We start from the raw sequence: 18,763 nt of genomic DNA, 5'->3' as shown, positions 1-18,763 counted from the left end.
TCTGATTAAATCACTGCATGCTGCCTTCACTTACCAGTATGAATGCACATAGTAAGTAGGAGAAATACAGAATAAGATGCAAGGATGGCAACAATCAGCAGCAACACACTAGGACAGAAGAAACGAATGATCAAGGCCACACTTAATATATAATTAACATATATATACTTAATACATTGTGTTTTCCCAGAAACAAGCAGAAGAAATCGTTCTTTCCTCATTTTATGGTTCACATCGGCAGAATCTAATTCACGCCACGGTTGGTTACTCAATATTTTCCATGTTCTGCTTTTCTTTTGAATTTTCTGTGTCATTAAATTTGGACTTTTTTATATATGGGGAAAAGGCCAATTGTTGAACCATTTCACCATCTCTATGCTTTAGAACGTTCTAAAGAACGTTTTGGGTCACCCATTTAATTTGGTATTTGCCTGTTTGTTCATGGCAAATGACAACAGCACCTCTCCTAAGAAAGAGAATACAGCAATCGCACTCTGGCTGGATGATCCACCACTATCACAAGACGCAGCTATTTAAACCTGGCACTGGCAATTTCCTGGTTTGCACACAACGCTAAACCACACATTGCTGAAGATGCAACAAATCACAACTTGCCCCGCCAATCTTTGGCTTGTTTTCCAGGTGCCCTTTCCTCATGCCTTTGTAGCTTGGTAAGACATGGGTGGCGCTGTGGGTTAAACCACAGAGCCTAGGACTTGCCGATCAGAAGGTCGGCAGTTCAAATCCCCGCGACGGGGTGAGCTCCTGTTGCTCGGTCCCTGCTCCTGCCAACCTAACAGTTTGAAAGCATGTCAAAGTGCAAGTAGATAAATAGGTACCGCTCTGGCGGGAAGGTAAACAGTGTTTCTGTGCGCTGCTCTGGTTCGCCAGAAGCGGCTTAGTCATGCTGGCCACATGACCCGGAAGCTGTACGCCAGCTCCCTCGGCCAATAAAGCGAGATGAGCACCACAACCCCACAGTCAGTCACGACTGGACCTAATGGTCAGGGGTCCCTTTACCTTTACCTTAAGCACCCGGTGTGGGATGGCCAGCAAGTTTAAGGAAGGGTGCTGGGTTCACACACAATGCTGAGCTATCAACATCAAGCCATGGTTTGTAAGCTAAAAACAAACCATGGGCTCAGGCTGTGGTTTGTTGGCAGCAAGCAAACCATAATGAACTCACTGGGCAGTGTTCACACATGATGCCAAGCTACAGTTTGGTTGCCACGCCATGTTATGTGTGGAGCAGTTCAATGTGAATCACCCCACTTCGGGTTTCCGAGCCAGAAATAGTGAGGTATGGCTTGCAAATTTATTAACACATCACAAAAGGTAATTGCACTATTTGTCAAATGGTGGTGGTCTGCTCCTGGTGCCACCCTACCTGCAGCACCCCACCAAGCACTGCTGTCACCCAAACTTGGCATTTGAAGTGGTACTGTCCAATCTACCACCCCAGGATTCTGCAATTTTCATACTGCCGCATGTATAGATCAAGCAGACAAGGGTGGCACACTGAGGAAAGTTGAGATTTTAGCACAATTGCATTCGCCTCCCCCATGTTATATGGCATTTTTGAAGCTTACCTTAACTTTTTTAGTATCACATAGTATATCTCTGACTATAAGGATTAATGCACAGGATTGATATTAATTGATCTACAACTGTAAGTGTTAATTTATAGCATTACAGTCAAACCTTGGCTCTCAAACATCTCCGTTTTGGAACATTTCGACTCCTGAACATAGAAAACCCAGAAGTAAATGCTCCGGTTTTCTAACATTTTTCGGAAGCCAAACGTCCAAAGCGGCTTCCGCTTGACTGCAAGAAGCTCTTGCAGCCAATCGGAAGCTGTGCCTCGGTTGCTGAGCATTTTGGAAGCTGAATGGGCTTCCGGAACGGATTACGTTTGACAACTGAGGTTTAAATATATAAAAATCTTACACACTTCTTAAAAATATAGTATGATATAATATAAAATATAATTGACACACACAAAACTTACCTAAATCCAAGGATTCCCGTTTTGGCCATGGCATATGCCAATCCAAGTATCCCACTGCCCATGATAGCATTCATTAAATTAAATACCGAGAAGCCGAAGGAAGCCCCAGATGATGTCTGGTTCAAAAATGTCTGTAAATGACAGAACCAGATTGTTAACACTGTGAATTCTTCATGTGGGCAAAAGCAATCACACAAGCCCAAAGCAAATGGGAGTGGGAAAGTATTTTAATTCATAGTCAAAGACTCTGGACTACTGCTGACAATCCACTCAGAAGTTTTATTACAGTCAAGTAGTATATTTATTATATTTTTATTTTAGAAATTTCATAAAATTTAGACACCGCTTGATTGGAGAGGGGGACCTCAAAGAAGTTTGCAAAAAGGTAAAACAGTAAAATCAAGAAAAAACTGCAACCACGCCTAAAATCATACAAATGTTAAAATACTGTATTAAAACAGATTTTAAAAATTACCTCAACTTTTAAAACACCTGGGTAGGCTTTTAGCAGGCACCGAAGAGAGTATATGCAGTTAGTTAGTTAGTTAGTTAGTTAGTTAAAGGTCTGAGTTTGAACATACAAAAAATTATTTAAAACCTAACAGTTACTAGAGATGAATCAGGGAAGACCAAATTCTAACTGTTAATCTAGCCAGTAAAAAGAAAAATGTCGTAATTTGTTTGGTTTTTTAGATTTGACATGGCTAGGAGGATGGAAATCTCAGCCTCATTAGGTTTTCTAACTCGATTTCTTTTTTAACCAAGTATTGTAAGTTTAGGGACTTCTCAGAGCCAGAACTTATGAAATACGTAATCAAAATGTGAGCTTTCCAGCTTTTATTTTTTTCCTTGGTCTCAAAAGTGGCAATAAAAACAGAAAACGAAGCCAGGTCATGCCTGCAAAAGACTGTACCAGAGCCAACACTGTTCCACCTACTAAAACTCAAACTTAATAACATTACTGGTAGAGTTAGTGGATCTCTAGTCTAGTTGAATAGACTCCCACAGTCTATGGAGAGAGTCACTGATAGTTTTACAGTAGTGGCTTTTTGGGGAGGAATACTACGGTGCTTAGAGGATGGCTGTTGTTGCTTTTAGTTCATTTACTACATTACGATTTTGTCTATTTAAAAGGCATCCAGAACCTGTGAGACATAAGAGGTATACATGATCTTTGGTTTGGGCTGCAATCCTAACCCCACTTACCTGAGAGTAAGCCCCACTGAATTCAACAAGACTTACTTTTGAGTAAAAACAGGGAGGGTTGCATTATTCTCGCTTTCCTCTCCCCAACACCAATGCAAGTATCTTTTCTATCCAACAGGGACTCTGTGGAATTAATACCCAGTCCATAGATTTCTAGGAATGGAAGAACCATCTTTGGTGGGTCAAGATGGATTCCCACAACCACCACTACAGCTGTAGGAATAATGCTAAATTCTGGAACTATGAGATTGTGAGAAGTGGGATGGAATTAAAAAAAAGGGCGGAGAAACCTGTTCTACAACGCTTTTTCTAAAGAATGTGCTGGACAATCCCATTTATAAGAGGACCGTGTGCCATGACCTGTATATAATGGGGGGGGGGGGAGAGAGAGAGAATGTACTATGGGGCCTTCTGGTGACACAGGTCACTTCCAAAGGTTGCAAAAAGCATTTGTAGCATGCCCTGTGCAATGATGTTGTTGCTGTGAGGCTCTACGGAGATGCAATTGTGTTACAAATAACACCGGCGGCTTGGAGAAGTATGTGGGTCCATTCTACAGGACTCTACGGGGCCGAGTCTTCAAACCCAAGTGAGGAACTTCTGTGCCACCAAGCTGAACAACAGAGGAGTATGTGTCCATTCTGTGGCTTCTATGGGGTTGTGAAGTTCTAAGAGAGGGCCCTACGATGTTTCAGGGGTGGAAGTGTATGCATTCAACAAGTCTTCCTAGGGTTGCAAAGTTTCATGGATCTGTGCTGTGTGCTTCTACAGCACTAGGAAATGCCACTTTGCCTGTGGGGCTGTGAGCAAGGTGTGCTGGGGAGCTCATGGATTTGTGGAAATGCAACACAGGCCTGGAGCGTCATCAGGGGTAAATGATGTACAGTTATACCTCGGGTTACAGACGCTTCAGGTTCCATGTTTTCGGGTTGCACACCGTGCCAAATCCGAAAGTACCGGAATGGGTTACTTCCAGGTTTCAGCGCTCGCACATGCGCAGAAGAGCCAAATGGCGCTTTGTGCATGTGCAGAAGCGTTAAATAGCACTTTGCACATGCGCAGAAGCGCTGAATCGCAACCCGTGTGCGCGCAGACGCAGCACTGCGGGTTGCAAACGCTGCGGGTTGCGAACCTGCCTCCCGCACGGATCACATTCGCAACCCGAGCATCCTCTGTAGCCTGTCCGCTTCCTATAGGTTTCAAGAGCAGCCAGGCAACATGGGGAATATCTTTTGAGTATAGGGCTAAATATCGTGGAATGAGGAGTACCATGAGTATATGTTATGGCGCTGGGCAAAGCGAGATGTAAACTGCTGAGCTGGGAAAATCTTTGTGCCCAATCTACGTGGCTTCCGATTTTGAAGACACAGGATGGGGTATCTTCAAAGAAGAAGTGGTTTCAAATCCTTACTCAGCCATGATGCCCAACTCAGCAATTTGGAGGTCACCCTCGCTCTCTTAGCCTAACGCACCTCACAGGGCTGTTGCCAGCATGAAGATAAATTCAACAGTGTAAATAAGTTTTCATGGATATAATAATGGAATACTCAACGATTTAGTTTATATAAAATATGCAGGGGTTTGTGTTAAGCAAAATGGACCATGGAAAGAGAAGAACGGAAGTCACTGATATTTTAAGGTTGTTTAAAGGAGTATTCTAAATCGTAAAACTGAAAATTTAATAAAAATTATGGGGGAGGCGGGGGAAACCAATAATACGAATAGCACTGATTTAGAACTGCAAGGACTTGGCAGTCATTAATGATTCCTATGGCAATTTCACACACGTTTTACTTACCAAGCCAAACCAAACCAAACTGGGAAACCCAGCCAGATAGGCGGGGTATAAATAAATTATTATTATTATTATTATTATTATTATTATTATTATTATTGAAATATCTTTTGAATCCCCAAGCCATGTCACAGCTGCTTCTTCTGTTTAGCACCCCTCACTGTGAGGGGATTTGAAAGCGGGAAGCGCCAACCCGCCCTGCTCTGTGGGGCTGAGCGAGGGGCCGCCCTCCAAGCCGGGGGAGCCCAGCCCCACCGCCTCCCCTCTCGCCCCCCACCGCCCCAGCCCCACACACACCCTGCCCGGGGGCGGCGGCGGCGGCAGGAGCGGGGCCCCGTCCTCCAGCTCCTGTGCCGACAAGTACCATCCCCGCGGCTCGCAGTTGACGCTGCCGACGAGCCGCGGCTCCTCCATGGCGGCGAAGGGAGCGGAGAAGTCCCAAGAGCGGCGGGGGAGGCCGACCGAAGCCCCGCCCTCGGGGCCGGGGAGGAGCCGGCGGGCGCTGAGAGGAAACAGGGCGGAGCGCGCTACTCGAGGGCGGCGCTTGGGCGGGGAGGCTGGGCCTCGGCGAGCTGAGGGGAAATGCGGCCGGCATGAGGTGAGGCGCCCCGTTTTAAAAAAAATGAGGGGCTGGGGGCTCCCCGGCGCTTCCAACGGGGGCTGGAGGGGGTGTGGGGAGCCGTTTTGGGGCTTGGTTTTAATACTTGACTTTTTATTGTTTTTAATGGAGGCCTCTGCGGAAATCCAGCCAGATGGACCGGCGTATAAATATTATTTTTATTTCTTCCTTCCCTCGTCTGACTAGGCAAATGCACTCTGCGCGCGCTCAGAGGCACGCGTCCCTGCAGCCTTTCTTCTTGTAGGCCAGCTAGGCCAACCGCAGGGCGAGAACACCCCTAGCAGGCCTTCATCTCATCGCCTGCTGCAGGGTTCCCCCAAACTGGGGTTGGGTTTTTTTTGTTTGGACTACCATTCCCATCGTCCCTGGCTGACTGGTCCTGCTGGCTAAGGATGATGGGAGTTGTAGTCCAAAAAAGCCACCAAGAAGCTGGAGCCTCAAGTTTGGGAAACCCTGATCTGTGGTGTAGTGAAGAGGCGTTGGGATATCTTTTAGAGCAGTGTTTCCCAACCTTGGGCCTCCAGCTGTTTTTGAACTACAACTCCCATCATCCCTGACTAGCAAGACCAGTGGCAAGGGATGATGGGAATTGTAGTCCAAAAACAGCTGGAGGCCCAAGGTTGGGAAACACTGTTTTAGAGCACTGGTTATGGTTGCAAAGATATATTAATGACACACGGAGTTCATAGATTCACAGAGTTGGAAGGGACCCCCGAGGGACATCTAGTCCAACCCCCAGCAATGCAGGAATCTCAACTAGATTATCCGTGACAGATGCCCTGCCTGAGCTCTGTTTGAAAACTTCCAAGGAAGGAGAGTCCCTGAGGGAGCTCTTACCCTCAGAAAGTTCTTCCTGATGTTTAGTCAGAATCTCATTTATTTTAACTTGAAACTCTTGGTTCAGGTCCTAGCCTCCAGAACAGTTGTCACTATTATTATTTATTAAATGTGTTTTGTCACTTTATCTCGCCCAAGGTAACCTAAATTGACTTTGTTTGTTATGTTCCCCCATTTAATAGGTCCTTGTTTTGGTTTTGGTTTCTGCTTTTTCCTCTCTTTTTATTACACTCTTTTTTTTGCACAAGAAGCAAAGATGTTTTATTTATTTATTAGTAGTAGTAGTAATAGCAGTATCCCACCCATCTGACTGGATTGCCCATTATATGAAGTATAATGGTTTTTGCTACATATTGTCAAAATATAATATTAATACCAAAAAAAAAAAAACACCTTTGGTTGAAGGTTGAAGATCCCAAGCCAGGGAGACGCCCAGCGACCTTCTAGGCTGCATTGGCTGCATTGCCACAACTTGCTATTGCGCTCAAGGTGTTTCATGTAATGTTCAGGCAAAAAGATCTTATCCCAGCTCTACCTCTCTTTCAAATCAGAACCAGTGAAGGCGGTGAAGGTCCTGTGTGAGTGCCTGGAGGCGGTTGGAGGATGGATGGCGGCTAATGGATTGAGGTTGAATCCTGACAAGACAGAAGTACTGTTTTTGGGGGACAGGGGGCGGGCTGGTGTGGAGGACTCCCTGGTCCTGAATGGGGTAACTGTGCCCCTGAAGGACCAGGTGCGCAGCCTGGGAGTCATTTTGGACTCACAGCTGTCCATGGAGGCGCAGGTCAATTCTGTATCCAGGGCAGCTGTCTACCAACTCCACCTGGTACGCAGGCTGAGACCCTACCTGCCCGCGGACTGTCTCGCCAGAGTGGTGCATGCTCTAGTTATCTCCCGCTTGGACTACTGCAATGCGCTCTACGTGGGGCTACCTTTGAAGGTGACTCGGAAACTACAACTAATCCAGAATGCGGCAGCTAGACTGGTGACTGGGGGCAGCCGCCGAGACCACATAACACCGGTCTTGAAAGACCTACATTGGCTCCCAGTACGTTTCCGAGCACAATTCAAAGTGCTGGTGTTGACCTTTAAAGCCCTAAACGGCCTCGGCCCAGTATACCTGAAGGAGCGTCTCCACCCCCATCGTTCTGCCCGGACGCTGAGGTCCAGCGCCGAGGGCCTTCTGGCGGTTCCCTCATTACGAGAAGCAAAGCTACAGGGAACCAGGCAGAGGGCCTTCTCGGTAGTGGCACCCGCCTTGTGGAACGCCCTCCCATCAGATGTCAAAGCGATAAATAACTACCTGACATTCAGAAGACATCTTAAGGCAGCCCTGTTCAGGGAAGTTTTTAATCTGTGATATTTTAGTGTATCTCTGGTTTTTATGGAAGCCGCCCAGAGTGGCTGGGGAAACCCAGCCAGATGGGCGGGGTACAAATAATAAATTATTATTATTATTATTATTATTATTATCCTTCTGCAACTTAAGGTAAGAAGAAAAGAAGAGCCCTTCTGGATCAGGCCAAAGGCCCATCTAGGTCTAGCATCCCTGTTCTCAAAAAATTGGCCAATCAGATGCCTGTGAAAAGCCAGAATGGGGGACCTGAGTGAAACAACACACTCCCCCACCTGACAGTTTCAGCAACTATTGTTCAGAATCATACTGCCTTCGATCCTGGAGGAATAATAATAATACAGTGGTACCTCGGGTTAAGAACTTAATTCATTCTGGAGGTCTGTTCTTAACCTGAAACTGTTCTTAACCTGAAGAACCACTTTAGCTAATGGGGCCTCCTGCTGCCGCCGCGCCACCGGAGCCCGATTTCTGTTCTCATCCTGAAGCAAAGTTCTTAACCCGAGTTAATATTTCTGGGTTAGCGGAGTCTGTAACCTGAAATGTATGTAACCTGAAGCATATGTAACCCGAGGTACCACTGCAGTAATAATATATTGCTTATATCCCTATGGGTGGCTTCCAACAGAATAAAAATAAACAGAATACAGTGGTACCTTGGTTCTCAAACGGCTTAGTTGTCGAACACCGCAAACCCAGAACTAAGTGTTCCGGTTTGTGAATGTTTTTCAGAAGCTAGACGTCCAACACGGTTTCCACTTCAGTGCAGGAACCTCCTGCAGCCAATCAGAGGTCATACCTTGGTTTTTGAATGGTTTTTGGAGTCGAATGGATTCCCGGAATGGAGTAACTTCGAGAACCAAGGGTACCACTGTAGTAATAAAAACAGTGAAACATCAGACATAAAAAGCTTAACGAAACAGGGCTGCCTTCAGAATATAGCCATATTAGGAACTGTAGTTTATCCTCTCCCCCCACCCCACCCCCGCTACAATATGCAGCTCCCTTAAGAAACTACAGCTCCCATAATTCTTTCGGAGGAAGCCGTGATGGTTGAAGTGGTATAATGTCTTTTAAATCTATGGTGTGCATGTGACCCAAGTTCTTTGCCTTCTCCCATATGGCCAACTTTTGAAGAGTGCTGGCCCATTCTCTCTCAGTCTTCTCATCTCCAGGCTAAACATACCCAATTGTTTCCATTTTTCCTCACTTAACTTGTTTTTCTATGCCTGATCTTCTCTTAGGAGTTTGTTTACTTTAAATACCCACCTACCCCATTTCATTTCCCAAGGAGATATCAGCGACAGAACCGTTGTGTGTGTGGGAAAACAATCTCCAAATTAAACCCAAATCACACAGTCAAAATATTTCATAGAATTGCAATACAATAAAATATAATATATTTAAAAAGAAACAGAAAAACAGTTAAAATCAATGTCAATATTTAATGCAATGGACGTGCCGCATATTCAACCACAAATCCACAGACATTATGTGGGCTACCTTGCATGAAGTTCACAAACCAGTTTGAGAACTCCTGAGGCCTAGTGTAGGAAGTGAGTGAATATACACATCTGAATGTTTCAGGATGTGAGCAGAGTAGGTAGGGCTTTTGCCTTTCCACCCTATCTGTGGGCATCTCAAAAACATCTGGTTGGTCACTTCTCGTGTTCTTTAAATCAAGTTTTGATTTAAAAAGAAACTCGGTGAAACACAAAGCTATTTGGAAGTTTTATATTCTAACCATCCAGAAAGCCTATTGCCCAAATTAAAGATCCCTGTGTTTGTGACCAGAGGCATCTTCTTACTTTACTTGGTACAAGGATAAGGCTGATGGTTCTTAGGATGTGGTTATTCAGCTGCTGAGGAAAAAATCCTCTGCACATGTTTAGTGAGGCCTTCACCTGTTATGGCATACATTTCAAGGCCAGGGCTGCAGTCCTAACTTCAGTTATTTGGGAATAACTGATTTCAATAGGGCTTACCTTTGATTAGACAGTTAGGATTGCACCCTGCCATTGACAACAGGGCTAAAATCTTGGGTACCAGATTTGCTCCACAGGGCTGCATGAACCCCTAGAAGAGTTGTAGGCGGCATATGGGGGAAAACAGGAGGAGATGGGGAAAATATTCTGTTGCACAAGCAGCAATCCTTGTGCTTAGGAAAGTTCACATAGCACTACTTTGGATACAAGCCCAAAACTCCTTCCTCTGCCAAGCTTCTAATTTGGTGCTGCATCAGTGTTATCTTTGGGTTATGTAGGACAGTTTCGAATAATCTCATACAAGTGCTAGTGATTTTATGAGAACTGTACAGACATGTGGATTTGTAGCATCCCCCCCCCCTATTTTTTTATTGAATGCTTACATAATGTCTATAAAGTGAATGATTTCCCTTCTAGGATTTTCAGGCGATTAAACAGCTTGCCTGCTAGCCTCCTGAAAGTGAAATATTTTGGAACAACTGCCTCAAATTCATCATTTCCAGCAGTCTGGACGTTTTGCGGTCAGCCTCTTAATAGGCTGCCTGGACATCTTGCAGTAGCTCGTAGAAATAGTTTGTGCACTATGCCGGAGGTACCTGAGAAGAAATTTGACCTTGACCTGCATTCGCCACATCCCAGGGTCCGTGGAATGACCACCCTTGACAGAGCTGCTTTCAAAAGGAATGTTGTCATCCCAGCTCTGAAGGTTAACAAAGACCTCCTGAGCAAGCTGGAGAAGCCTCTCAAACGAGTGCTGTTGAAGCGCCCAGGTCTCAAAAGAGTTGTTGAAGACCCAGAAGATGAAAGCAGAAAGTTTCTTTTGTTAGATCCTCATGCCATATCCGACAGCTGTTCCCTGGGCGAATCTGAGCAACAGATCCTGAAGAGCTTTAACATTAGCCCTGAGATTGTCAAGTATAACCAGGAACTGACATACGACCATTTCAAGGTGGACGAAATTCTGCAAGCAGTGCTTCCTGAAGGTCAGGAAGTGACCACTGCATTCAGCAGAATTGGCCACATCATTCACTTGAATCTGAGGGACCATCAGCTGCCCTACAAACACATAATTGGTAGGTTAAGACTTACATCAGAGAAGTCTTGTTTGGTTATTTCCTAAGCAATGACTGAGTGGTTTCTTTCTGAAGCAGTGTTAAGTATGTCTGAAGTATGTATTTAAATGTACTTTAAATACATGGTGTGGATAGGACTAAATCTAAGCTATAATGTTGCAAAAATTCTGGAGAGACAAAAGTGGTCTCTCCCATTCGTAAAGGCCTACTGATAATTAATGGCTACAGGAGGGCAAGCATTGTGCCACATTCTTTGGCAAGGGCAATCAGGATTTCTTCACTAAAAAATTTAAGCAACAGCCTAATGGAAATGGAGTGGGGTTTATTTTATATGTTCTTTATGAGTCTGTATCATAGACGTTTAAATCACATGCCTGCTTTTTTGAAAAGCAAATTTCACAGCCCGTTTCTCTGCCTTTCAGGTCAAGTTATCCTTGACAAGAATCCAGGAATCACCTGCGCTGTAAATAAAACCAATACCATAGATAATGCTTATCGGAATTTTCAAATGGAGGTATTAGCTGGAGAGGAGGCCAATATGATCACAAAGGTACCAGGAATTTTTAATAATATTTTCTTGCAACAATAAAAAATGGGGGGTTAAAAATCTAACATTGAGAAAGCAGACAAAGCAAAGAGCAGACATTGCAGAAAGATACAGTCTGACATATTAATTCTTTATTCCTCTCTGTTCCATAGACTTGGCAGTCTCTGTGTGTTCCCAGATGTCCAAGTCTAGCCTAAATGAAATCACAATTGTTCATAAGACTTTTGTAGGAAGAACGTAGCTTAGTGGTGGTCAAATGTATAGACGTATATTAATTTTTTTAAAACCGCATAATCAAAGATGCTAATGAACTCTTGAATTTTAGAACCAGTTCAGAAACCAGGTGCTGATTTTGCTTCTTTGGGAAAACATTGTCTTCCTTGTGCATTAGTTTGAAGAAACTGTGGGTGGCATTCAACTAAATTATTGTCCAATTGCACATCAAGACCGGCTTCCATGCAGTCCCCAAATCTGTTCTAGAGAATTGGGGGGAAACCCAGAACAGAATTAGGACTTAGGATATGTCTTCTACTTGGGATCTGATTGCTGATTAGAAAAGGCAAACATACAGCACCATTTCTGAATGGTACCCACATGTATCACAGCTTTCACCCATGGAGTACACTTGGCTAGGGGCATGATCATTTCTCAGTCACTGATAATAGGTTTTGCATATGCAAAAGATATTTGATGGGATAGATCTTGATGTCATTCATAGAAGGTGATGCACATATATGTATTTTATCTTCAAAAGCATCTCATGACTACAAAATAAAATGTGTGAGGCATCCTTTACTGGGGAATTCTGGACCAGAGAGATTCTAGCCTGCTAGCGATCATGCCAATATTTTGAACTCTTGCAGGTTAAGGAGCACCATATCATGTATGAATTTGATTTCTCCAAAGTCTACTGGAACCCCCGCCTCTGCACAGAACACATGCGCATCGTCGGCCTCCTCAAGCCAGGTGACCTTCTCTTTGATGTCTTCGCCGGGGTGGGGCCTTTTGCGATTCCTGCAGCGAAGAAGGGCTGCATTGTGTTTGCAAACGACCTCAACCCTGACTCGTACAAGTGGCTGCAGCACAACTGTAAGCTAAACAAAGTGGACAGGAAAGTCAAGGTCTTCAACATGGATGGCAGGCAGTTCCTGGAGGAGCCGGTGAAGGAAGAACTGACCAGACAGCTTTCTTTGAAGGAGCGGAACAGCTGCCTGCACATCGTCATGAACTTGCCAGCCATGGCAGTTGAATTCTTGGATGTCTTCAGGCACCTCTTGGATGGAGAGCCGGGCAGCACCAGTCTTCCCACCGTGCACTGCTACTGCTTTTCCAAGCACGACAACCCTGCGCAAGATGTTCAGGAGAGAGTCGAAGCCTGCTTGGGAATCTCCTTAGAGGGCCTTTGCTCTGTGGAGCTGGTGAGGAACGTAGCGCCCAATAAGGACATGATGTGCATCAGCTTCAGCCTCCCATCTAAGGTGTTGTACAAGCCGCTGTCTTCTCTGAAAGGTAAGAGAGTCAAAGAAAGAGGCAGGACTACTTGGCAGGGGGTTGGACTCGATGGCCCTTGTGGTCTCTTCCAACTCTATGATTCTATGATACTGCAAGCTTTTAGGGTCCCCTGTGAATCCTTTGCCTCAGATTGGACATTGAAATGGGGATTAAGGCTGGGCGATACCTGGTTTTCAACATTGTGATATATCACCAGTTAAACACTGTGATATAACAGTATATCACGATATCTGAAATAAGGATGGAGATATGCATTGGCTGGCTTCACAGTTTTTCCTGCATCGTGGTTTTTGCTGGCGCCTGTGTTTGTGATCGCTGCACCCTGCAGGAGGCAGAGGAGAGCTGAGCAGGCAGAGTTAACAGGGCTGCAGGAATCAAAAACAGCATTGGCTGGCTTCACGACATGGACTTCAAACCGGTTTTTGATGATAAATCGATATATCGCCCAGCCCTAATGGTGGCCCTTAATCTGCATAGGAGGACGAGGGGAAATGTATTTCTAGGGAGGAAAAAGCATAAAGGTCACAAATAAATAATGTGTTACAGGCGCACATGCAACTGTTTCGTTGCTGTGCATGCATAGGGAAGCTGCAGCCAGTCCTGGTTTCTCAGCACATGAATACATAGGGAAACAAATGTGTGTGTATGCACGCATGACCTATGTGCAATTTTCCCTGTGGGAAGTTCACAACCTGTGATGTGGCTGCATGTCTTGGGGCAAGTTGCAAGTGTGTTGTCAGTGCCTCGGATGCTTAGTAAAATCCTTTTGCTTTGTTCCTGCTCAAGTTTTGTGCTGCAGACGACCCCAAATCCTAAGAGCTTTGCAGGTGTGCATTGAGGTGTCACTGATGGTCGCTTTCCAGCTGCAGGCCCTTTGCCTCCCATTGAGTTCTGCTACTGCAGAGGGTTCCTGAGCTTCGGGAGCAGCAAGAAAGGCTGTGGTGGGAATGGAGGCAGAGCTACAATTCCTCTACATCCTGTCCCAGGGTCCCTTTATTGTACCTCACCTACCCCTCCTGTCTCCACAGCCGCTTTACGTGGGACAAGTTTGAAAGTGTGGTTTTAATTTTGCTCCCTGGTTCCTGCTCCCCACCCCCTCCAGCTTCCTTTTTTAGGACACTTCCCCACCTCCAGGCAGCCTCTTGACTGTGCTGCCTACATCATCACACAGCCTGCTGTCGCTGTAACATGTGTATCCACTGCCATAGACAGAACCAGGCTGCTTTTAATGCCACATCAAACCCACTTTCAGATGTGTTTTGTGATGCCAACAAAACTGCCCAGCCACAGGCAGGCCACTGGCACTTGCATGAAAGTCAGGAGGCTGCTGTGTGGCAGGCGACTGGGAGAAAAACTTAAGGGTCTCCCCCTAAACTGCTAGAAATCCACACATGCCTCCAGATCCATATTGATTCAGATAGTCTGTCATCTTTTACTTGCAGGTGCAGATAATCCCCAGGAACCAGCATCTAAACGTCTGCGTCCAAATGAAGAGCCCCTTGAAGAAAAAAATAACCTGATGGTCTAGGAGACTTCGTGGGTACCATTCCAGAAATGATGTCTATGCAGAACTTTTAACTCCCATCATTCAAGGAAGGCAAGCAGATTTGTTCATCAGCACTTGTAAAGACAGCCTCCGAAAAATGGTATTAACAGCTGCTGTGCTGATTATGCCCTGATCATCTTTGCTTCTTTTTAATTCCGTAACAGTTGGATGGGGTACATATATTTTTTTTTTTAAAAAAAAGAATATTAAATGTTTATTTTGCCACACTTGGTAGCATCTTCTGTTTAGGTTGCGTGCAGTCATTCCCCAGCCAATGAGAAACTGAGGTGAGAGGTTAAAGGAACCAGGTGAAACAGTCTGTGTCTTTGGTAGCCTTGAAACAACACCTGTTCCTGCCCCTGGGCTGCTTCAGGGGGAAAGGCAGGGTCTAAATTGAATAAACAGATGAACATGTTTTTAGACTGACCAGCTCCTGCGCAGGTTCTCTTAAGAGGTGAAACCGAGGCCATCACTGTCTTCATGCTAGATGAGCAGGTGACAAAAAGGTGGCGACAGCAGCAGGTCAAGGGAGCATCAGGAATTGGCAGTGGGCTCTCAGCTGGGATATAGACTACAGAAAGAGTGCAGCTAAAGCTGACTCCGGATTCCATCCCTGCCCATGTTTGAATCATGACAGAAACACATTCTGGGTCCACTTCTGCAACCCAGACCTACCCAAGCCAACTGGTTCTCTCCGCAACACACACAGTGTGGCAGTGCTGCTGTAAGCCTTTAAAGCCCTCTAATGACCCAGAACCAGATTTTTAAAGGACCACCCTGAACTATATGAACCTGCCTGGGTCTTCAGCTTGGCATCAGAGGACCTGCTCTCTAGCCCGTTGTTAGCAGGTGGGTACTAGCAACAGAGCCTGGTTGACAGTGGCACTATAACACTGGAATTTTCTCTGGGGAATTTATCCAAATCTTTCCCTTCCCATCTTTAGATAGATGCTGAAAGTATCTCTCTCTCCCCACCCCCTTTTTATTTTGTTTCAGAGAGCACTGTGAAATTATTTTTATTATTTTTTTTTTTTAAAATAATTTTTATTGGGTTTTTACATTTTATAACAACAGACACACACACAAAGACAAAGACAAACAAACACACAAATACAATTACATACCCTAAGTTTCTTTACCCACTTTCATTGACTTCCCCCCACCCCCTCCTCTTACATCCCAATTCCAAAATTAATTCAGCAAGTTCTTACCTAACCTCTTAAAGATATTCACATTGCTTTTAAAAATTAAAATCTTTTGTTTATCTGTATTCAACTATCCAATTCTCTTATAATCATTAATTTCTTTTTTTTTAAGGTCGATCTAACTTCCCCTTCACAAATTTTCCCTTTATTATATTAATTATAGGTCACATTGACCAAGTAAAACAAAACATAACATTTTATAATTCTATTCTCTCCCCCCCCTGCCCCGGTTTCTGTCCCTTCCTAGACAAATGTCCAGAAAACAAACAAAAAATATTTCTAGCCCGGATTCCTCACGTCCGAGGCGTCTGATTCTCTGTCAGTCCCTCTCTGCCAGCTATATTGGTAGTCCTCTTTGATGGTCCTAAGACCCCGAAGGAGTTCAGTCAGAGTCAGATCATATTTTCTTTCATTCAGAATGTTGAAGAGTGTTTGCTGCGAAAGACCATCTAGTTTTCCATACTCAAGAGAAAAGTCCCAATCATATTGCTTTGTTCTTTCTAGTTTTAATATTCCAAGTACTCCAGGGGCTTCTCTCTTCTTCTTTCTCATCTTTCGCAGGTCTGTAATCCAGAGGTCTTCTTGCTCATACTCTAACGCTGCAGATTTCTGGTTGATATTTTCCACTTGTAGTGTCTGAACTCCTTCTTTTTTCTCTGTCAATTCCAAAGGCATCTCTTCCTGCTCAGCTGCAGAATTTTTATCGTACATCTCCTTTGTGCATTCAGCAGAGTTGTTTGTTTCAGGATTCAAGGTCATAAAAACTTTACTCAGAGCCATACTCTGCTCCTGCAGGATTCCCACGAGAAAAAACATTTTTTCTATCTCCGCCAGTAATTTTCCCTCTGCAGCCATTGTAATGTCACTAATTCCCCCTAGGGGGCTTTCAGTTATTTAGTAGTCCTTTTCCAATAATCTGTTACTTTGTTATTATCAATACTTTGTTTCCAATCGCCTCAGTCCAAATGTATCAGCTTTAATTCCAAGAGTTATTAAATAGCAAAATTCTTTACTTTGTCCGCCCGTTTGACAGCTTCTTTGACAGCTGTCAAACTCCTTTCACTTCTTCCTCCGGGACCCAAATAGGACACTCCCGGGTTTTTTGGGGGGGATACACACAAAGTTCCAAATTCCCTTTCTCTCCAGCTCAAAAATCTTATTCTATCAAATTTGTGAGAAACTTTTAAATCCTCAAAACAGTATTCATTCCGCCTTAATTCTCCGTTCCTTGCTTTGAAACGTCTATAAGTAGAGGGGGTGCGGACTTCCCTTTAACACATCCCCCGATCGTGCCGAATTCACAGGATAAAATTTTTAAAGTCCAAATTCCACTACTCACGGGTCCTTTGTTATCCAGTCCAAATTTTGGGAAGAAAGTCAGCGCTCTCCGGCCATGGCTTGCGGCTTCGCTCTACTGAGGTAGCGGTCTACTCTCAGCACCACGCCACTCTCCGTACCCTCTCCGCAGCCTTTAAAAAGGCTCTTCGTGGGTCGGGGAGGGCGCTTAAGGTGCCCACCGAGTCACCAAGTCCGCAGGCTTCCGCGCCTGCGGTTTCTGAGGGTCCCCGTGTCGCCGGCACGGCAAGACCCGTCCTCAGCAGAGCCGATTCCCTCCGGAGCTCGGAGGGAATCCGCCATTAGCCGTTCGCGCTAACCCGGAAGTCGTGAAATTATTTTTAAATGTTGATATAATGCTGCTGTGCTTTATATTTTAAATATAGCTATTTTTATTAGTGAATTTTATTTTTGAGCAAGCCACTTTTGAGGTTTTTGTGGGGAGAAAGCAGGCTGTAAAAGTCATTTAAATAAATAAACAACATCATCCCAAATTAAAATCAGCAGTCATTCTGAACACAGTGCTTATCTACACCAATCTGCCTCGCCTGAGAAATGTCCAGAGGCACATTTAGGTGCTGCCTGCACTGCTGTCCAAAGTAACTCATTGTCATCACTAAATTTATTTATTTCATTCATTTATTTTATATTTTCAGCAATTTCAAAGCAATGTACAATATAATAAAACCAATCAAGCAGCTGCTTTGTTGTTTGTGAAGAAGCAAGAACTTTCCAAACAGGCCCTGGAGTGGCTGAGTTGCAATTTATTGTATTTCCTGGGAGAAAACAACAACTGGTACAAGTATGAGGTTATGATGCGAGCTGCAGACTCTGAATAGATTTTCTGAGAGAGGGAGAGAATCTTTTTGATGCTTGTCCTTCTGACACTATGCATCATTCCACTGAATTAAAATTCGCATATTTAGTGGTATGGGGTTGTGGCTAAGAGACTGGGTTGCAAATCCGGAAGCTGCAACCGCCATGAATTCAGGCATTGGGCTTAGATACGAAGCACTTGCAACTCTCCAAAGTATTGTCTAAATCAGTGGTTCTCAAAAGGTGTGGTGCGGCACATTGGTGTGACAGGGGAGGAAGGCAGGTATGGCAGGAAGATTCAAGGACAAACATTTAAACATTTCAGCATAGTATAGTATAATGCAGTATCAAAATATTTTTATTATTTGAAGAATATGGATAGATATATTTTCAAAATGAGAGCAAGGGTATCAAGTGATACTGATGACAATCCTAGTTGTGTTTTCCAACGTACCCGTATGCTGCTAAGGCCACAACAGTGGCACTGACGTGAGCGTGACGGTGGCAAAGGAGCTGCCCTCTCCTGTCCTGTCTGTTCCTCTGTGGCTTGCCTGCCCCCACTACTGTTCTGTCATCATATAGGCAATATATCATATAGGCAGCCATGCAAACTGCTGCATGATGACATCCTTGCAATTTTATTCTACAGCAGGAAAGATGAGACGTTCTTAATGGAGCTGCTGCATTCTGCGGCACAATCATTCTAACTTACACAATTCAGAATGCAAAATAGAATGAATTAGAAATCAGTCCCATATCCAGTTCTTATATTGTGCTTCAAGGAAGGAAACCCCCATTTGCTTGCATTAGGAGAAGCCAGTTTTGTGAGATGAAAGAACTTTGCACTTACTGCAGAGCTACAATATATAAAAGTAGCATTTCAGTGCTTGTGCAAATAAAAGCCTGAAGTACAGCGGCAGAATCT

The 18,763-nt window shown here is 44.5% G+C and overlaps 2 protein-coding genes across 4 annotated transcripts in view; one reads left to right on the top strand and one right to left on the bottom strand.

Annotated features, from left to right (window-relative positions):
- The window catches only part of SLC38A6 (solute carrier family 38 member 6), a 53,056-nt gene extending 47,464 nt beyond the window's left edge, over positions 1 to 5,592 (bottom strand). The window contains exons 1-3 of one of the 2 annotated variants that reach the window (XM_081863470.1): positions 5,301 to 5,592; positions 2,009 to 2,139; positions 35 to 108 (exon numbers count right to left, since the gene is read on the bottom strand). In XM_081863470.1, the coding sequence (XP_081719596.1) occupies positions 35 to 108; positions 2,009 to 2,139; positions 5,301 to 5,423 (328 nt within the window). In that variant the 5' untranslated portion in view covers positions 5,424 to 5,592. The remainder of the gene's footprint in view (positions 1 to 34; positions 109 to 2,008; positions 2,140 to 5,300) is intronic. The other variant, XM_081863471.1, reaches the window with a different exon arrangement.
- On the top strand, positions 4,692 to 14,709 carry TRMT5 (tRNA methyltransferase 5). Of its 2 annotated transcripts, none has more exons than XM_081862693.1 (5): positions 4,692 to 4,726; positions 10,222 to 10,877; positions 11,300 to 11,427; positions 12,288 to 12,933; positions 14,379 to 14,709. In XM_081862693.1, exons 1-5 carry the CDS (start codon positions 4,707 to 4,709, stop codon positions 14,462 to 14,464), a joined length of 1,536 nt encoding a protein of 511 aa, XP_081718819.1. In that variant the 5' UTR covers positions 4,692 to 4,706; the 3' UTR covers positions 14,465 to 14,709. The 2 variants fall into 2 exon arrangements, with proteins under 2 accessions (XP_081718819.1, XP_081718820.1); XM_081862694.1 differs by lacking the exon at positions 4,692 to 4,726 and adding an exon at positions 5,602 to 5,607.
- Positions 14,710 to 18,763: the final 4,054 nt, after the last annotated feature.

The sequence above is a fragment of the Podarcis erhardii genome (genome assembly GCF_964252035.2).
Source record: "Podarcis erhardii genome assembly, chromosome: 1".
In the NCBI taxonomy this organism is placed as follows: domain Eukaryota; kingdom Metazoa; phylum Chordata; class Lepidosauria; order Squamata; family Lacertidae; genus Podarcis; species Podarcis erhardii.
This window is presented reverse-complemented; position numbering and strand designations above follow the sequence as displayed.